The sequence below is a fragment of the Cetorhinus maximus genome, chromosome 7, assembly GCF_964194155.1.
Source record: "Cetorhinus maximus chromosome 7, sCetMax3.hap1.1, whole genome shotgun sequence".
NCBI classification, from domain to species: domain Eukaryota; kingdom Metazoa; phylum Chordata; class Chondrichthyes; order Lamniformes; family Cetorhinidae; genus Cetorhinus; species Cetorhinus maximus.
The window spans coordinates 135,229,392-135,244,256 of NC_135885.1; the positions used below are offsets into that span (position 1 = coordinate 135,229,392).

The 14,865-nt window shown below is 39.9% G+C and overlaps 1 protein-coding gene across 1 annotated transcript in view; it reads left to right on the forward strand.

Annotated features, from left to right (window-relative positions):
* Positions 1-361: 361 nt before the first annotated feature.
* dis3 (DIS3 exosome endoribonuclease and 3'-5' exoribonuclease) overlaps positions 362-14,865 on the forward strand; it is a 30,612-nt gene continuing 16,108 nt past the window's right edge. Inside the window, exons 1-8 of the mRNA XM_078545992.1 lie at positions 362-626; positions 2,852-3,009; positions 4,256-4,446; positions 9,006-9,079; positions 10,007-10,174; positions 12,077-12,235; positions 12,923-13,036; positions 13,154-13,291. Coding sequence (XP_078402118.1) covers positions 369-626; positions 2,852-3,009; positions 4,256-4,446; positions 9,006-9,079; positions 10,007-10,174; positions 12,077-12,235; positions 12,923-13,036; positions 13,154-13,291 — 1,260 coding nt within the window. The 5' untranslated portion in view covers positions 362-368. The remainder of the gene's footprint in view (positions 627-2,851; positions 3,010-4,255; positions 4,447-9,005; positions 9,080-10,006; positions 10,175-12,076; positions 12,236-12,922; positions 13,037-13,153; positions 13,292-14,865) is intronic.

Below are 14,865 nucleotides of genomic sequence, written 5' to 3' on the forward strand. Positions count from 1 at the left end.
GCAGTATTTTGCTTTTATCCAATATGACTGATTTTTTTTTTCTTCAAAAAAAAAATGGGGAATTTGACAAATTTGAACTGGCTGTTCCTTCCCCCACCCCACCCCTTGTAATTTACCATGTTTGGGGGTGGTGGGAGGAAAAATTGGGATTTATTTTCTTCTGAATTGACCTGGTGTTTTTCAGGGTGTTTCACACTGAGGGGAGGGGGAGGCTGGAGTTAGGGTTTCAGTCGGCCAACAGTTTGAGACGGCGCCAGGAGGAGCGGTTGGCGGCGGTTTGATTTTTAAAATTTAATTTTTTTTTTAACCAATACCCCCCCCCCCCCACCCCACCCCCACCCCCACCCCCTACCCTACACCGAGGAAGGATGTTGAAATCTAAAAGTTTCGTCAAGAAGACGCGCTCGGGCGGGGTGCTGAAGGTGGTGAGGGAGCATTACCTGCGGGACGACATTTTGTGCGGCTGGGGTCCGTGTGAGGAGTGCGGCGGCCGGGGGCCGGGATCCGGATCCCCATCGGGCCAGAGTCAGGGACACGGCGGCCTCACCGACCAGCCCCACACCTCCAGCCAGCTCTGCCCAGAGCCTCACTATGTGCTGCCCGACACCAACGTGGTGCTTCACCAGGTAAAGGCTGGAACTTTCATTCCCACCCCCCCACAAAATTAGGAAAGGTTTGCATTTATATATCAACTTTCACAGCCGAACAGGCATTTTCTACTACCTTTTTATTTTGAAGCCTGGTCCTTGAAGCTCCGGGGGGGATGGGGGTGGGGTGGGGTGGGGTGGGGTGGGGGCGTGAAGGAAGGCACAAGGACATTCATCCACCATTCCCCCCCAGTTTGGTGAAGATTTGCATTTATATATCACCTTTCACAGCTACTTTATAGTTTGGCTGTGAAAGGTGATATATAAATGCAAATAGGCACTCTATAGATTTTTTTTGATGTTTGGTTCCTAAACAACCAGGGGGTGCGAACACGGATGTTCATCCAACACCCCCCCCCCCAACAAAATTGGGAAAGATTTGCATTTATATATCATCTTTCGCCACCTTTCACAGGCACTTTCTAGTTTCTTTCTACTTTGAAGCCTGTTCCCTAAAAAACTGAGGGGAGGAGGTGGGGGAAAAAAGAACTTGCATCCACCACACCTCCCTGTCAAAATTGGGGAGATTTGCATTTATATATCACCTTTTTCCACCTTTTACAGCTGAACAGGCACCTTGTTTTTGAAGCCAACTTCCTGAAAAACATAGAACCTAAAATAAAAGCAAAATACTGCGGTTGCTGGAGATCTGTAATAAATACAGAAAATGCTGGGAAAAAAAACTCGGGAGGTCTGGCAACACCTATGGATAGAGAAACAAAGTTAATGTTTTGAGTAGAATGAGACTCTTCTTCGGAATTGTCCCGACAAAGAATCATATTAGACTTGAAACATAAGAACCAGGAGTAGGCAATTCAGCCCCTTGAGCCTTTTCCGCCATTCAATACGATCATAGCTGATCTCATTTCAGCTCAACTCCAATTTCCCTCCCTCTCGTCATAACCTTTAAACCCATTACTAATTAAAAATCTGTCTATCTCCTCCTTAAATTTATTCAGCGTCCCGGCCTCCACTGCACTCTGAGGTAGTGAATTCCACAGATTCACGACCCTTTGAGAAAAATAATTCCTCCTCATCTCTGATATAAATCTACCACCTCTTAGCGTAAAACTATGGCTTCTCGTTCTAGAACGCCCCACAAAGGGAAACATCCGCTCCACGTCTACTTTGTCTAACCCGTTTAGCATCTTATATACCTCAATTAGATCTCCTCTCATCCTTCTAAACTCTAGCGTGTATAGGCCTAAACTGCATGTGTTGTTGGTACACCCGCTGTGTTGTTAGGGAGGGATTTCCAGGATTTTGACCCAGCAACAGTGAAGGAATGGCGATATATTTCCAAGTCAGGTGGGTGAGTGGCTTGGCGGGGAACTTGCAGGTGATGGTGTTCCATACATCTGCTGCCCTTGTCCTTCTAGATGGTAGCGGTCGTGGGTTTGGAAGGTGCTGTCTAAGGAGGCTTGGTCAGTTCCTGAGGTGCATCTTGTAGATGGTACACACTGCTGCCACTGTGCGTCGGTGGTGGAGGGAGTGAATGTTTGTGGTTTGGGGCCAATCAAGCAGGCTGCTTTGCCCTGGATGGTGTCATGTTTCTTGAGTGTTGTTGGAGCTGTACTCATCCAGGCAAGTGGAGAGTATTCCATCACACTCCTGACTTGTGCCTTGTTGATAATGGACAGGCTTTGGCGAGTCAGGAGGTGAATTACTCATCGCACAATTTTGAGCCCCTGACCTGCTCTCGAAGCCACATTATTTATGTAGCTAGTTCAGTTCAGTTTCTGGTCAATGGTAATCCCCAGGATGTTGATAGTGGGGGATTCAGTGATGGTAATGCCATTGAATGTCAAGGGACGATGGCTAGATTCTCTCTTGTTAGAGATGGTCATTGCCTGGCACTTGTGCGGCGCGGATGTCGTTTGCCCATGCCTTGATATTGTCCATGTCTTGCTGCATTTGGACATGGGCAGCTTCAGTATCTGAGGAGTCGTGAATGGTGCTGAACATTGCGTAATCATCAGTGAACTTCTGACCTTATGATGGAAGGAAGGTCATTGATGAAGCAGCTGAAGATGTTTGGGCCTAAGACACTATGCATGTGATCCCTGTAAGCTGTGAAATATTGCTGCATGGAGTCTACATTATATTGAACGCAAACATAGCGATTTGAAATTGTTTTGTGGTTATTGTAATTCTTTGGGCGCAAAACTCTCATTTTCTGTTTTTTATTATTATTTTATTATTAGATTGATATCCTTGAGGATCCAGTGATCCAGAATGTGGTGATCCTGCAGACAGTGCTGCAGGAGGTCAGACATCGAAGTGCTCCTGTATACAAAAGAATTAAGGATGTGATTAACAACCCTGAAAAACATTTTTACACTTTTACAAACGAACATCACAAGTAAGAGAAGATGAATTATAAATATTTAAGATTTAGTACTTAGAATTTAATCTTGCTCAGAAAATGTGAGGTTGTGTGATGTTGCTTCCAACTCTTGCCTAACTGCTTCATATGGTAGTTTACCCTATAATTTGACAGAGCGAAGTATGATTCTGGATGAGGAAATTATTATATTGAATTAACAATCTGATGCTGTTGAAATCTGAATTTTGTTCTTTAGTGAGAAATTTTTCTGATTTAGACACCAAGAAATAGCAGACTGCTGTATTAGAGGTAATATTTTCTGCCTTTACTGAATAAAATTAGATAAAGCACTCTTTCATCTGTGGTAATTCTAGCAAGTGCTGAGTTGCTGCCCCATCCTCTATCCCTTTTGGTCCTAATTTAGCCAATCTCAGTAAGGGCAACAACCTAACTGTTACAATTGCTCTTAACTGGGAGAATGAAAGTCATTGTGGGTTTCTGCGTGTGCTGAAACTAATGAATGGATGGCATGTGGTTATAAGGAAATGCGAATCTACTGCATATACAATAAAATGCCTGATCCTGACTTCCCCATCTCCCCCCTCACCCTTTTTTTAGTTTCCCCTCCCCCTCCATCTAGTGGTATAATTAGGGCATCAAAGCAACATTTTAATTTTTTTACAAAAGATGTGTATAGCTGTACAGAGTGTAACAGCTGTCATGATCCTAAAATGTTTCCAAAAGATAGATTTTTAAATAAAACTGGATTTCTGCCTTGAAGCCCTCTGGTATACCTGCACTTCTCTAACTAATAGTAACAAACCTATGCAACATATTACAAGCATATTTCTTTAGTGTTGACACCATCATGCATCAACAGGATTCAGTACTCTTGACCAGGCTGTATAAAGCGATGCCCACTGTCAGCAGACTGAATAAAACAATCCCAGTGACTCATAAATTCTATAGAATCACAACATTAAGTGTTAAAAAGGTACTTGGGAGTGATGAGACCATTTCCTCATCCCACTGTTGAAGTGGCAGTTATAAACCATTTGACAATATCTGAACTTGTTGATGATCCACTTTGTGATTTCCAGCTATGTTATCCTCTTTGTACTATGTTCAGTGAAAAATTCTATGTTCAGTTTCTCAAAAACCTGCTGTGGAGCCTAGAAGAGATTGTGATCTCATTGTAGATTTATCTATCAGTAAATGAGAATTCAGAAAGAAACCTCTTTAAAACAAGTTTGTAACTTGTAACGTGTATTGCCCTCCTCAGAGATACCTATATAGAGCAAGAACAAGGTGAAAGTGCAAACGACAGAAATGACCGAGCAATACGGGTCGCGGTGAAGTGGTACAATGAACATTTAAAAAAAAGCAACACTTTGCAACTTCAGGTTATCTTAATAACAAATGACAGAAAAAACAAAGAGCGTGCTGTGGAAGATGGCCTCGTGGCATTTACATGTAAGTATTGGGTTTGTAGAATTAGAGACAGTATTTCTTTAGGAAAATTTGTGGGCAAGATCTATTGGAATATTAGTGGGATTCTTCATAATATGCTGCTTGAAAAGCGTGATTTATACTCAAGGAAGAGGCAAGAACAGCAGTGAGCTGTTCTAATTATATAAAATGGGCTGAGAACAGCAAATATCTAGACATACTCCAGATATCAGTAATTGACAAGCATACAATCAAGTTAAGAGGGTTGGCTTACCAATTACGTCCTCTTGAGGCTCCTATAATGGTTCAATAAGAACATTTACTTTTAAAAAAAATTTTATTCTTTCACGGGATGTGAGCATCACTGGCTAGACCAGCATTTATTACCCATCCGTAATTGCCCTTGAGAACATGATGGTGAGGCGCCTTTTTGAACTCCTGTTGTCATATGGTGTAGATACACCCGCAGTACTGTTAAGAAGAGAGTTCCAGGATTTTGACCCAGCAACAGTGAAGGAACACAATGTAGTTCCAAGCCAGAATGGTGTGTGGGTTGGAGAGGAACTCGCAGGTGATGGGGTTCAATGCATCTGCTGTCCTTGTTCTTCTAGGTGGTAGAGGTCATGGATTTGAAGGTGCTGCCGAAAAAGATTGGTGAGTTGCTGCAGTGCATTTTGTAGATGGTACACACTGCTGTCACTGTGCATTGGTGGTGGAGGGAGTGAATGTTTAGTTTGGTGGATAGGGGTGCTGATCAAGCAGACTGCTTTGTCCTTGATGGTGTCGAGCTTCTTGAGTGTTTTTGGAGCTATATTCTTTCCAGACAAGTGGAGAGTATTCCATCACACTCCTGAGTTGTGCTTTGAGGAGTCAGGAGGTGAGTTACCTGCTATATAATTCCCAGCCTCTGACCAGTTCTTGTAGCCACAGTATGGCTGGCCCAGTTCAGTTTCAGGTCAACAGTAACCCCCAGAAAGTTTATGGTGGGGGAATTCAGAGATGGCAATGCCATCGAATGTCAAGGAGAGATGGTTAGATTCTCTCTTGTTGAAGATGGTCATTGCCTAGGACTTGTTTGACACAAATGTTACTTGCCACCTGTCAGCTCAAGCCTGAATATTATCCAGGTATTGCTGCATATTGTCACAAAGACAGAAAACTGTGATTGAGTGAGAGCTATGTACAACTTCAGCAGCTAGCCACAGACTGTTTAAAAAAGACCTTTTTAAAAAAAAATACAAGAAAGGACACTGGTGAAGAATGGCTGCCACAAGTCACCTGATGATGGATACTGTAAGGTTGACCACCTTTTGGGAAAGTTTCTATATGAGTTGCACTGCAGATTGGTTATATGGAATTCCACACCTGGGGGCTGTTAAGGTCCACTTAAAACAGGAACACTCTTGAAAGGAAACATTAAAAATGCTAAGTGCTGGACTTTGACCAGCTGTAGTTCTATCAAGACAATGGGAACTGATCTCCTGACAGATACTTACCTGACATCTGTCATTCAAAAGCCCAGTGGAGGAAGAAATAATCCCCACCTTCTGTTGATTTATATCTTGAAATGTGTCAAAAGTCTCAAAGTCTCGCTCTCAATCTCGTGAAAACAGCGTCTTCAATGAAGTGCAGACCTGAACAAAGTCAATTCCAGAATTCTACAGGAAATCAGCTAATTTCAAACGACCGTAATGTGCAACAATCTATGCCTCAAAGACAAGCAAAGGACTTAATCATATATTCTTTTAACTTTTATTGGACTCTAACTTTCTCACTGTGTTTGTTTGTGTGTGTGTGTGTCATCGCATCTTTATTATTTTTTCTCTGGTCTAGTAACTAATTAATTTAATCTTTCTTGGACTGAAGAAAACCTAGTTTGATTGGCTCCTTAGTAACAGATAGATACATTTGGATTAGAAAAGGCATTTATGGGGAAAATAAATTTTAAAACTTCTGTTGCGACCAACGGAGGGGGCTGAATAGAAGGGGAGCCAGCTCACTCCTCACCCAGCCATAACAAAATGAACATGAACTGCTTCAACATCTGAGGAGTTGTGAATGGTGCTGAACATTGTGCAATCTTCTGCAAACATCCTCACTTCTGACCTTATAATGAAGGGAAGGTCATTGATGAAACAGCTGAAGATGGTTGGGCCCAGGACACTATCCTGACGAACTCCTGCAGTGATGACCTGGGACTGAGGTGTTGACCTCCAGCAACCACAACAATCTTCCTTTGTGATAGGTATGACTCCAGCCATTGAAGAGTTTTTCCCCCTGATTCCCATTGACTTCAGTTTTGCGAGGGCTCCTTGATGCCATACTTGAGCAAATGCTGGTTTGATGTCAAGAGCAGTCACTTTCACCTGCCCTCTTGAGTTCAGCCCTTTTGTCCATATTTGGACTAATGCTGTAATGAGCTGAGTGACCCTCTATGTAACACAGAGTGTCTTTCAGCAGGTTATTGCTGAGTAAATGCCACTTTATAGCACTGTCGATGACACCTTCCGTCATTTTTCTGATGATCAAGAGTAGATTGATGGGGTGATAATTGGCCAGGTGGATTTGTCCTGCAATTCGTGAACAGGACATACCTAGGTAGTTTTTCACATTGTCAGGTAGATGCCAGTGTTTTAGCTGTACTAGAACAGTTTGGATATTTGGTGTGGTATTAGGAGCTACAAATTTAAGTCATTTATTCTATCAGGGAACGGGGAAGCTCTGAAGAAGAGTCATACGGACTTGAAACATTAACTCTGTTTTTCTCTCCACAGATGCTGTTAGACCTGCTGAGTTTTTCCAGCATTTTCTGTTTTTGTTTCAGATTTCCAACATCCGCAGTATTTTGCTTTTATTCTATCAGAGACATTGACTCTCATGATCAAATAATGCAGTGACAGTGTTGCATACATGCCAACATGTGAAGAATCATCCTTGGGCTCTTGGTGCTCGTGGAATTCTGACACGGCATGAATCATTACTATCAGGACGTGGAGGATTAGGATGAATAATTAATCACTTGTAGTAAGCAATATTGATGCTTGTGAAAGTTTGTTTTTTTATCGTTGCTAAGTGTCTAGAAGTGCCTATGAAGTAAGCAGGTTTGTCACCAGTTATATTTGCTATAAGCACTCTTGAAGAATGCGTAGTGAAATTTTGTGTAGAAATGCTTGTGTGGAGTGCGCACCCCATTAAAAACTGAACAGGTTCTCTTGAATTTCCAGTGCAAAATGTTGGCACTGAATAATCACAATTCTCTGTCATGCCACTAGATGGCAATTTGATATGATTGTATCAATCCATGGTAGGCACTTAAAAGCACTGGAGAAGCAAGACCTGCAGTGCCTTCGCAAGATCCTCCAGATCTGGTGACAAGAAAGGCAGTGAAACAGCAGCATCCTCTCCAAAATCAACATGCCCAGCATCGAAGTGCTAAGGACCCAAAGCCAGCTCTGCTGGGTAGGAAATGTCATTTGTATGCCTGACACCAGACTCCCGAAGCAACATCTCTACTCAGAACTCAGTTGTAGCAGGAGACTCCAAGGAGGACAAAGGAAATTCTTTAGGGATGTCCTCAGAGCTTCCCTGAAGAAGTCATACATCCCCTTTGACTCATGGTAGTCCCTGGCTTGTGACCGACCAAAATGGAGAAGAGTCATTCGGGAAGGCACTGAACACATCGGAATGCTTAGTTGAGACCAAGTAAAGGAGAAGTTGAGGCATTAGAGAGAGCACATAAAGCTCCCAACAACTCATCTACTCAACATCCAAGCTACATCTGCCCCACATGCGGCATATTTTGCAGTGACTTATCGGTCATCTCTGAACCCATTGAACTGGAATGGAAGCAGGTCATCCTCGATCCTGAGGGACCACCTAAGAAGAGAAGAAAACTTTCATACGATTGTTAATAAATCTGAACAGAGTCTTGACACCACCACAAGGTGGAGCCTGCTGATCCTTCGACTTCCCATTAGCAATGCAGTGGGACATGGCACATCTGTTAGCATCTTTTGCATGATTTTCATTCTAAAATTAAATTTTCCAAAATAATTATGTGAGCTGCTTCATATCATGAAAATAGTGTGGTTCTAAAATAACAGAAATCACACAAGACAGTTAATTTTAACATAAGATGTGAAATCTAAGCAACAAAGAATAATTGAACAAGCATTAACAGCTGAAATTGAATTAGCGAGGATAAATGTCCCAACTTTAAATAACTAACAACCTTTGGGTGTTTGGTTTTGAGCAACGCTGACTAGTTCAGATCCCATTTTAGAGCATCCTGAAGCCAATAATAAATATATTGCAAAATTTCAGTTACATACTAAAAATCTGAAAATTAGCAATAGAATAAGTCATTTTTAAAAATTACTGGAATAAATGTTTGTTAATATAAAGCATATGTGCTTGAAACGTGAATACTTTATCAGGCCACAACTTTACAACATAGTTTTTGGCTGATATGTTTAGTTATTTTCATTCGTGTTATATTTGTGTACTATTCCTCCATTGGAGTGATTTATGATTTTGCACTGTTCAGCAGTGACCATTTCTTCCCCTCCACCCCTTGCTTTTAGGTGATGAATATATCAAGAGTTTAGTTGGAAATCCTGAACTAGTTGATCGGCTAGCTTGTATTTCAGATGCATCTGTAAGTATCATTCTCAGAGATTGCTCTTTGGGGCAGGTGATGGAGGTGCAGAGAGGCTTTTAAGTTTCATTTTGTCTAGTCTTGTGGTATTTTACAAAGGAAAATTGTAGTCATGGTCTCAATTTTACAATCACTACAAATGACTGTGATTGGATTGAGGGCTTTTATGAATTTGTTTGCTAAGACCTTGCCAAGATCTCTCACAACATAAATCTTAATTGATGTGCCATCCTAAGTGCAATGCCATAATATATCCCTTATTTTGCATTGATGCACCATTGGCTGATTGAAATGTAAGGATAGAATCTGAATTTAATCAGCACAGTAGCTGTTACCTTGTGTAGATAATCCTAATAATATAGAAAAGAATGTTAAAAAAAAAAGCTAAAGCAACACAATGATTAACCATCCAACGTAGTTATCTATGAGTTTAGTTTTTGGTTTGGGGTCCTCACAAATAATTTTCAAATGAAAATTGCTCTTGCTAATAAAGTAGGAACTTTATGATATCATCATAACATCAATTTTTTGTTTTAAAAAAATTGTTCTTGGACATGGGCAAGCTGGCAAGCTTTTGCCCACCCTTACTTGCCTTGAGAAGGTGTTGATGGGTCTTTTCCTCAACCTGCTGCAGCCTTTGCGGTTATTATACTCCCACAGTGGTGTTGCGGTAGAACATTTCAAGTTATTGACCAAGGACAACTATGCTGTTAGAAGAAGTTGCCTTAAGTTAATCATAGGTACATTGTAAATAAATTATAATATATATAATATATTATTATAATAAAAGATGTGGACTCAGATTTTCTCAATTGCAGTGGAAATATAATCTAACATGCAATAGTCCTATTCAGATATATGAATTCAAAGTTGTTTTACTTAAATATGAAATAATATCACCACAAGTAAAATTTTGTTCCACTGTAGAATGAAATAGAGAGTGCTAGGCTGATCTTCACAGAACATCTGCCTCTGTCCAGAATACATCAAGGTATAAAATCTAATCGTTACTTCCAAGGGACCTTTCGAGCCAACAGGGACAACTATCTGGAAGCCACAGTCTGGATCCATGGAGAGGAAGGAAAAAGCAAAGAGGTAATTCTGTTTCTTTCTTTGATTCCCTGAATGGTGTTGCCACGTTTTTAGATAAGTGGAGTCACAGTCTGGTTACTGGGGACGGAGGAGGGTTGGGATTTGATGATTCCCAAGATTTCAAACTTGGAACTTTGGAATCAAGCCCATACTAAGCAGTGGATATCTGTTGCCTCTGGCTGTAAGGGTCTTGCATCATTTGAGTTGCACAGTGTTAGTGCATCTCAGTAAGAGCAGTATAAATTGTCAATCTTGACTTCAAGACAGATGAAGTTCAAATCAGGGCAATAAAGATGTTCTGTGGAGGTGAATGATTTCAAGTGGAAAAAGAAGAAGCTTTTTCCCTCAGGGGTTCTAAGTAATTAGATTCTGAATTCTACCATAGCTTGCTTTGTGAATTTGGCATATAGCATCCTAATTGAACTAATTTTAAAACAAAATCCTATGGCTAGAAATCAGTTGTACATTCCACACGTTAACTCAGAGATGGCAGTCATTCCAAACTTGCCATTTTTTTAAAATGTAAGATATATTTTATGCTGGAGGAATTCTGCCCCTTTGCTTATTGCCACATAATCACCACAAATGCCTTGAATGTTATTGGAGTCAGTTGTTCGTTTTGAACTTGTGGTTGTCCATGATTTTTGTTGAGGAGAGGAGAGTATGAACTCTGTTGGGGTTGGAGAAATAGTTGATAGCAGATCTTAGTGGGCCAATGTTATAAAATGCTCCATCCTTTAGACCCCACAATAGGCATCTGTACTAGTTTTGTGAATAATATTTAGTTGCTTGGTAGTACAGAACTTGAGTATTGCTGAAAAAAGAGACATGCTGTCAAAGCTTTTTGTCTTGCACTCCTCAGGACAGATGCAAGAATGTCAGATTTCAAAGGCACAACAATTTATATTACATGAGAAAAGGTTGCTGATTGGTTGGCAAGTCAACTCTGATTGGTCGAGATGTTGTATGGAGAATGCATTGGAGAACTATTGTTCCCCTCACCTGTGTTTAATTCAAAAAAGGTGCAATGCCTGAACATGTTCCTTTTGATGCAGAGGCCAGATTCCTACGTATGAATATATGTAGTTTCTATCAAGCTTAAGTGAGCCACATTGCAAGCCTAATTGATAATCCTAAATTGGTTGTTAGTATCCTGGCATCACACTGGCACTGAATTCATATACCACATTACTCAGACAGAATGTCTTTTTGGTTTGATGGCTTTTTTGAATTAAACAAAAGTGTGGGGGATAATAGTTTCCCTTGGTTCAATCTCCATTGCAACACATTGACCAATTACACTCGACTTGCCAACCAATCAGCACCCTTTTCTCATGCAGTATAAATTGTTGCTCCCTTTGAAATTTGGCATTCTTGCATCTGTCCTAATGAGTACAAGACAAAAAGGTTCAGGAGCATGTCTCTTTTCTTTCAGCAATAACATGTAGATGTGAAGATGTACCTTGTACTTTAAGTACTCCCTCGAGGCTTTCTTCTGCTTCGATGAAGAAAATAAAATGTTAATGAACTGTAAATTCTCCAATTTGGGAAACCATCGTTTGGGAACACCAGTTGCCTCGAAATTTTTTGAACATACCCAAAGAACTCTCAGACTCCCCACTCGGCAGTCCGCATCATTTTAATACAGTACTTTGGGAGCAGAATTTGCTTTAATCCAGCAAATTCTGAAATCCAGAAATGACTTGGTCCCAAGCATTCTGGACTGAAGAGGTTACAGTAATGCTACATAATCAAATAGATGTATAATGCTTTACACGTTTCCTTTCTAAATTTATGTCCTGGATTTTTTTTTGTCCTCCATAAATTAATTGGAATCACAAAAAGTAATTTTCAGAAGCTTGGTTAATACAAATGAAGTTTGAATTTATTTTTGTGATTTTACAGATCCTTGTACAAGGGCTGAGGAATCTCAATCGAGCTATACACGAAGATGTGGTGGCAGTGGAATTGCTTCCCAAAGAGAAGTGGGTGGCACCATCGGCTGTTGTACTTCAAGATGAAGGTCAGGTTGAGGCTGATGAAGAGGATGAAAAAGAAGGCTTTGTAAGAGATCTAATACTGTGTGCATTTATTACAATGTTTTCATGAATATTCAAAATTAAAACCACTTATGCAGGCAGGAATGTGGATATCATAGTAATAAAAGTAAATTATTTTCACCAAACTCTCCATTTCAGTATTTAAACGTAAAAGAAATAGACTTGATCTTGGTAGCAACTGCAACAATTATCTTGCTGGCCGCTACTGATTTGGGACAGGTTGGAGGGAAGATGGGAGATGCAAAGTAGTGACACTCTGCACCTTTAATATGTCAAAGGAATGATTTTGTAGCTACAAACCTACATGTCAGGGAGATAAAAGGTGAGAAAATTTGACTGCAGGGTCTATTTGGCTCTCTGTTGCCATTACCTACAAACCAATTGGCATCTGATTTGTTGCACAAATGATATTAACTTCTATTCAGCTAAATCAGAGTTAAATACTCACAATCTGTCCCCTTGCTACATGGCTTCTGTACATTTTATGTAATGGCTCTTTATATAATGCAAATGACATGCTTTTGTATACTTAAATTGAAGGACAAATTCATCTGCATGAAAAATGGTTATGCATAAAAAGACTTAAAATTGAGAAATTTGATTGAACTTTTATGAAGTTGTTCAGATCAAGAATGCATTTATAAAAGTTGATAACATGCTCTTTTCATATTTTTTTTATTTTCTCTTTAAGCTGAAGAACATTGCAGCCAAAACATTTTCAAAGCCAACTGGTAGAGTAGTTGGGATAATTAAAAGGAACTGGAGGTCCTACTGTGGCATGATTTCAAAGTCACAAATTAAAGAGGTGAGCTTATAATTGGAAAGAGATTACAATATTTAAAGAAAAAAGTGTTATAAATGATTCTTAAATGGGAATTTGTATTTGTACTACCGGTACCTGTATTTTTATCTGCATTTCAAGTCAACAAGACACTTGTTCACACCAGCAGACCGCAAGATTCCAAGAATTCGAATAGAAACGCGACAGTCCTCTGCACTTGAGAGCCAGAGAATAATTGTTGTAATTGATGGTTGGCCCAGAAATTCTCGCTATCCCAATGTAAGTATATCAGTTACACTTGCTTGTTTAATTTGCCTGGGAAAGATTACAAGCAAAAGTATTCAGACAACATAAAACTTGAAAAGGAAAATTGAGCATTTTGTAACAATCCATCTGAGTTTGAAGATTATAATAAGTTACTGGAGGGCATCTATCATTGTAAGTAAAGTCTATACTAGTTTTTATTTTCAGTTTTTAATTTCCTGCTCACAAAAGCTATTACGATTAACAGTTATTGGCGCCTGATGACTTCCTTAATAAAAGACCAATAGCTACAGTGTGATCATTGCAAGTTTATTAAAACAATTTGTAATCGATTATTGGGAAACATGATAGCCATTATACATAATTCATTTACTTTTGCCCTCCAAACCGTGAAAAATCAATTTAATTGTAGAAGGGCTAAAGTATGTTCTTTTCCACCTCGTCTTCAAAAAACAATTTGAATTTGTGTTGATTTGGGTGTAATAGGAGAAAAAAATAAATAATGCAACTTGGTTTATAAAAGCAATGTTATAGAGAATTTCAACTGGTTTAGGAGAGAAATCCTATTGCCTGGATTTTGTGGTCAGTGGCGAAATGAACGGTGAGCGCTGTTCCTATGTGGACAGCTCCGCCACAAAGTTTTCTGCATGCCTTTGAGTGGAAACTCAGTGTCATTGGGCATCTGATCCAGTGTTACATCCTCTACAGGGGCTCTGTGGCGTCTGTGACTGGAGCAAGAAACAACGTGACTCTTGAGCCAATCAGACTGTATAACCCTCACAGATAGACACAGTTTAAACCAGTAATTAGGAATTAGATTTAAATCATCTACAGAAAGTGAAATAAAGAGAGGAAATAAAAGGTGGCATTAAAAGACCGATAAAAGTGAGAGACAGCATAAAGGTTAAAAAAAATTCCTAATGCTAATTAAATTCTGAAGGAATGGGATTCCACACTGGTAAAATTATATTTTCAGTGCCAGAGAGGTCATGTGACAGTAATTTTGACTTATTTGGCTGAGAAAAATTTATATACACCTGAACGTACCAGCGACAATAGTTTACTGCGTTTATTGGTAAGTACCCTAATTTCACGCCGTTACATGAATTTTAATGCTGAGTCTATGGGCGGAAATTTACGCTGGCAGGATTTTGTGGCCCCGCCGAAGTCAGTGGACTTTTGAATGGCTCGCTGCATTTTACAGCCCCACCCCGCCACAACAGGGCTTTAAAATTCTGCCCTATGGATGAGATACTGTCATAGTGCAATCAGTGGGGTAACTTGGACAGCAGCTTCCAGATTTCCGCATTTAATTGTATAGGTGTGTACTCTGAAAGTTCCTGTCTGATTTACTGCACAATAATGATGAACTTCATTAGCCTCACCATTATTTTCAATGCAAATTCCAGACCTGTGATTCACTTACAAGACAGTTTACAAGGGAGACAATAGCAAGCTAATTGGCTGTATTTGTGATTTGAAGTACTTTTGAGTAGTAGCCTTTACTTTGGATGACTCATTCTTATTTTAAGCGTTGGCAATTATTTCAAGATTACTATTTCTTTTGTTCCAAAACCATTTTGGTAATT